Source organism: Abrus precatorius, unplaced genomic scaffold, assembly GCF_003935025.1.
Source record: "Abrus precatorius isolate BTA unplaced genomic scaffold, Abrus_2018 Scaffold9, whole genome shotgun sequence".
In the NCBI taxonomy this organism is placed as follows: domain Eukaryota; kingdom Viridiplantae; phylum Streptophyta; class Magnoliopsida; order Fabales; family Fabaceae; genus Abrus; species Abrus precatorius.
This window is the reverse complement of record NW_020874439.1, coordinates 26,042,502-26,048,209: the sequence shown is the minus strand read 5'-3', so window position 1 is coordinate 26,048,209 and position 5,708 is coordinate 26,042,502. Positions and strand designations below refer to the sequence as shown.

At 31.7% G+C, this 5,708-nt stretch overlaps 1 protein-coding gene across 1 annotated transcript; it reads right to left on the bottom strand.

The window, feature by feature from the left end:
- Nucleotides 1–297: 297 nt before the first annotated feature.
- On the bottom strand, nt 298–822 carry LOC113851491 (BON1-associated protein 2). Its single transcript, XM_027481988.1, has one exon. The coding sequence runs from the start codon at nt 820–822 to the stop codon at nt 298–300; it is 525 nt and encodes a 174-aa protein (XP_027337789.1).
- Nucleotides 823–5,708: the final 4,886 nt, after the last annotated feature.

The window sequence follows — 5,708 nt, the reverse complement described above, 5'->3', positions numbered from 1 at the left end:
TATACAGTCATTTTAAAAAACTAGATGACCAACATTAACTACATATATCTCAAAATAATATAAAAGTTTCTTGTTATAATTTTAGATTAAAAAAATAGCATTTAAAGAGTACACATATACATAGTGATAATTTTGATTAGAGAGAAAAAAAGAAAAAAACACTGGGAAGTTTCTTTTCTTATCTTTCAATCTTTTTGTGAGTCCCTCTCTTCTAACTGTTTGTTGTAATTTTTCTACAGCAAACCGAGAAAGAGAAACAATGAATGTTTTCTTTCTTAAAGTACACACCAAAACCATTCAAAGATTTCTTGGTTTGTTTAACCAAACAGCTGGAATACCCGTTACAACTCCAGAAGACCGATTACCGGCAACCGGCACTCCCGTTACGGGCACAACGTTAGTCATAGGATTTGGATTACAAGAATGTTGTGACACTTTTACCCTCACCGAAATATTTATAACCCCATTTCTTCTAACTTTACTATCCCATAACCTATAGCTTAAAAAATGCAAATGATTTTCGGGTACAAAGCCACCAAGAAAATCAGAAACGGGTATTCTCGTTATTCCAACACTGTTGGAACCCGTTGATGATGTTTTGCACTTTACCTCAGCGGTTATGAACCTTGCATGCAATGGCACGTCCATCACAATTTTTTCATTCCATGAAGGGTAACTCCCCCCTTCAGAATCCACTTTTGTGGTACCCATTTCAACGCTTGCATCGGATTGAACCGTCACAAATGTGTTCCCTCTTACGGATCTTTTATTCATTTGGAGGTTTTCAGCTGACAAAACTGTGATCTCTACGGTTCTTGACATGGTGATGATGATACTAATACACGGTTCTTATGTGAGTGAAGGGGTGAGTGAGAATGTTGAGGAGTGGTGGAGCTAAACGGAGAAGAATGTTTAAATACCTGAGATTATGGGAAACATGAGAGAAAGGTGAGAGAAAGAGAGACGTTGCTTCTTTTTATGGTTGGTGTAGTTTCGTGTGTTTTGAATTTTAGCCGTTATGTTGACCAAATGATAAATAAAGAGTGAGAATATTGAGCCGTTATTTGCACATTTGGCGCGTGGTTTGCACGACGTTGACGGAGTGAGGAAGCTGTTTGACGGTTTCTAACGTTAAAATAAAGGCCTTGACGGCGGATTCTACGAGGAAGTTTCGATCCTTTTGTTGGGAGGAATATTCAATTGTTGCTGGAGGTTGCTTTATTCTTTATTCTGCATATAGCGTGTCAGAATAAAGTAGGAAAATGTCTAATGGACATTGCTTGGAATGTTTATCCCTTCAATAAATAAGAAGGAAAAAAGAGAAATAAAAAATATATAGGTGATATAATATAATAAAAAAATAAAAATGCCACATGATTATTATAACACAAAATTATAAAGAAAAATTATTAGGTAGGTAGATCTCCTTATGGGTAAGACTTGATTAAAATATGTTAAAAAATATTTAAAACTTTACCAACTGCTAGCATGAGTTTTTATATTTTTATTTTAATTATAATGTTTTATATATATTTATTTTTAATTATTATACCCTCGCATGCATGACCAAAGTATGTTAAACAAATACTTTTTTATTGAAAAGTATGAGAAATCATTTTCTAACTATAAAGCAAGCAAGCATATATGTAACTTTTTTATAATGCTTTTCTGAACTTGGATGGATTTTTAACGAAAATTCTTTGAGAATTTTGATGTGGTCACAGAGCACTTGTTTTTCAATTGGTTCTCGTTTGTTGGGCTCCAAAATTCACTTGCTAAGTAAATTCCGACGGGAGAAAGTTCCAAATTTTGTTTTGTTGCATTTTGAACTTTAATGGATATTGCTTTTGTTTTTATGGAACAGGGGTTGTTCTAAACCAAGTCAACTACTGCCCTTGTTAGGAAACACATGGGCTTGATTGCTTCTTGAGGGCAATTAGGGATAGGTAGAGAGAGAAATGCCCCGAAGCTTACTAGTTTGGGGACAAGCAGCAGAATTTTGAGATTGAGAATCTCCAAGTAAACCTTATAAAAACCAAAACACTGAGTCTCTAGAATTTAGGACAACACGACAGTGTTTCAAGGATGTTTCCTTCCCATGTTATTTGTAAATTGTAATGCAATAAGTCAGTTGCTACCACTAGGAAAGGAGGATAGCCATTGATTATAAAATCATAAAAATAAGTTTAAGGAGATGTCTTTGTATGTGCATGGGTGTGTAAGAGAATCAATTTACATAGAATATGATTAATATCAATTCAATCATTGAATTATAACTCTATTTACTTTGATTTTATTAAAATTTTATCAAAACAAGAAATAGAACAAAAATAAAATAATGAATTTATATTTAAAATAAAATATTTTTTAAAACGAAACAATCTCCAAAGAATCATAATCCTTAAGAAGAAAATCGTAGAATACATGTACATAAATAGCAAATCGTATATTTTGTCATAAGTCATTATCTTGATTTTTTCATCAATGATGAATTGAGCCTCCAATAAGTTAACTTAGCTCATAATTATAGAGTTGTTAAGGTCTGCCGTCTCAGTTGGGTTGATTCATAGTTGGTTTAATTATGTATATGTGTTGTATATTAATTCAATCATTGAATTATATTTTATATTATCTTAATTTAAAAAAAAATAGTCAAGATTTAAAATCATAAAAGTATAATAAAATATTTTTTATTTTTATATATTTTTAAAAGTATATATTACATCAATTTTGATGTATATCAATAAACTATTAAATAATTGTGAATTAATATAAATTTTCACAGATATGAACTTTTAGTCTAATATGGAGTATTAAAATAGAATTATTTATAAACAGAGATTTGAATAATATAAAGTTGGTATAAGTTGTAATGGTGTAACTCTCTCTCTCTCTCTCAATGTGTGTGAGTGTGGTTTGAAACTCTTGGTATCTTAACGCTACATTGAACTCCAACAAGTCCAAATTGAGCTAGGTGAACCATTTATGTGAGGAAAACTCTTTCAACACTTTTTTAATGCATAAACTCAAAGGCAAGACGCTATTCAAGAGAAATCAAGCTCCCAATTACTTGAATCAATATATTTTAGTAATCCTAAATTATGCATTTAAATATTTAATAAAATATATAACTTCATAAAAAGGCACATATAGGTTTGTATCACATTCGATTCTTCTAAAATGAATCCCAATCTTTAAGGAGAAAATAATAGAATACATAAGTAAATAACAAATTATATATGGTGACTCCTTATATAATAAAAATAAAAAGCCCTTGCTTTAAGCCTCACGGTTGGGGGTGTCGTGGAACATGTTGAAGTAGATCAATAATTAACAAATGGTGACAAACAAATGTTGATCACGTGGTTGGTCTATGGTGACTCCTTAATCTTATAGTAGTGCAATTCCTCGTGGTTTGGCAATTGAACAAAGCTAGACACAATCTCATAGACTTATTGAACACGTGAATGGTGTGTGCATGAGATTGACACAATGAAAAGAACACGCCGAAAGTAGTGAATGATAATGAATGAACAATGGTGATGGGTGAACGAGTATCAACAATGGTCAAGAGATCAAAGTGTTGTGTGTGTGAGTGATAACAATGGTAGACTCTGAAAAGGCACAGAGTGTCTTACATTTATTTTTTATTCTCTCTTTCTTTTTATTTTTCTCTTCTTTCTCTATCATATCTCTAACTTTTTTCCTCCCCTATTTCTTCTTTTTTATCTCTTTGTTTCTTCCACCTACTTCACATTCATATTTATTGATATGAAAATATAAGAACCGAAACAAAGAAACCAAATGAGGACTGTACAAATGCATTCACTTAGAGTTCCCTTTACCTTTCCCTTTTCATATTTATGGTTGTGATAAAAAATATACCATCAACAATATTAGTGAAAAAAAGGTTGTATCTAGCCAAATTCGTGTTTTAAGTGGGTCAAGTCACTCTAGAGGACATTAGTGAGCCAATAACTTTTTTTCAACCAACTCATTTATGAACTGAGTTAACTAACGTGTCAGAATCCATTTTAACAAGTCTTCTCGTGAACCTACTTATAGCTTACTTTGCTAACAACAGAGTAAGTTGAAATTTTTTTACTTATTTTTTAAATTAAAAAAAAAAGCTGTTATATGTTCAATTCATTAACATCTGATGTTAAAAACCGTAAGATATTGAATTAAAAATTCAATAAGCTTTTATGATGTAATTAAATTATTTTGATACTCAAGATGTCTACTGAGTGGTTAGGAGGAACACTAGGATCATTTGGTTTTGTCTTCAAGTAATTAATCAAAATATAATTATACTTGATATATAATGAAATTTTAGATATTTAGTAGTAAAAATTTAAAATATGGGAGCCTCAGGCCATCCCTTAAATTTCTTAGTGTCTAGGTTAGCCCAAACCTTGAGCTTGACTCATTTTCAATCATACTCCCGCCCCCCATGTAAATTTCATATTTTTAGCTAAATCCATCTAACAAAACAAAAATGCTGAAAAAAGAAAGTGTATGGAGTAGTAAGAATACTTTATCACGGAAATTAATATAGGTGATGACCTCCTTTATTTCCTCACATTCCTTTTTATACATGAATTATTTAAGCTTTTGGTTGCCAAAATCATTTATATGTAAATTAACATAAAAATGGGAATAATATATCAAATCAGTCCCTGAAATTACCACGTTTAGTAACTTTAGTCCTTAAGATTATGAAAACAAAATTTTAGTTGCCTAAATTTGCACTCTCATTTCAGTCCTTGAGTTAGACCTCATCAATTTAATCATTGATGTTGACAATTGTAAGTCATTTTGGTTCCTAACTTTGATGTGTGTAAGTCAATTTCGTCCCTACCAAAGATTGCCAAATTCAAGAAACAACTTGACAATAGTTATCAACTCTAGGGATTAAATTGGCTTATTTGATCATGTTAGAGACCACATTTATCAATAATAGCAATTTCAGGGACCAAATTGATTTACAATTGTCAGTCAAGGTCCTGAATTTGCATTACCAAAAGCCAAATTCATTTGTGGTGTTGATTTAAGGGAATAAAGTGATATTTTACTACAAAAAGGTGTGAGGAGGAGGAGGAGGAAATAGTATTTATTTGCTTTTGAAATGTAATATTTCTAAGAAATATACATCCTCTTTACTAAAATTTCTCTAGGGAGGATAACAAAAACATACATATCTGATATCTCCTTATGCTTGTGACAAGCAGCATTGGATCACTTTACCCCAGTCAATGTAGTTTTGCCATATCCTTCATCTATATGATTTTTGAGAATGTTCCTAAGGTACTCTACTTGTTCAAATGCTCCTTGAAGTTCTTCCCACTACAAGAACAAGCACTAACGTCAATAAAATCTTCAAGGAAACAAGATTCCTATCAATTACGAAGTCCTTAAAGTTTCTGGTTGAGGAAAAAGACTTGCATCCTCTTTTTTAGAAATGAGCACTTTGAAGGACGTGAGTTTTGGTACATAAAATGACAATTTTAGCAGGAAGCAGGGGGAAGGTTGCAACATTCTAAGGTCAGGACATTTCACAAGTCTTGGTTATAGCTTATTGTGATGATAGTGATACTTACAAAGAGGTCATGTGTTTGAGGGTGAAACAATTGAACACCCTCAGGTGGTGAAATTGATCTTGCTCAACAAAATTTGGAATAATGACAGGTGTAAATATAGAGTTATGA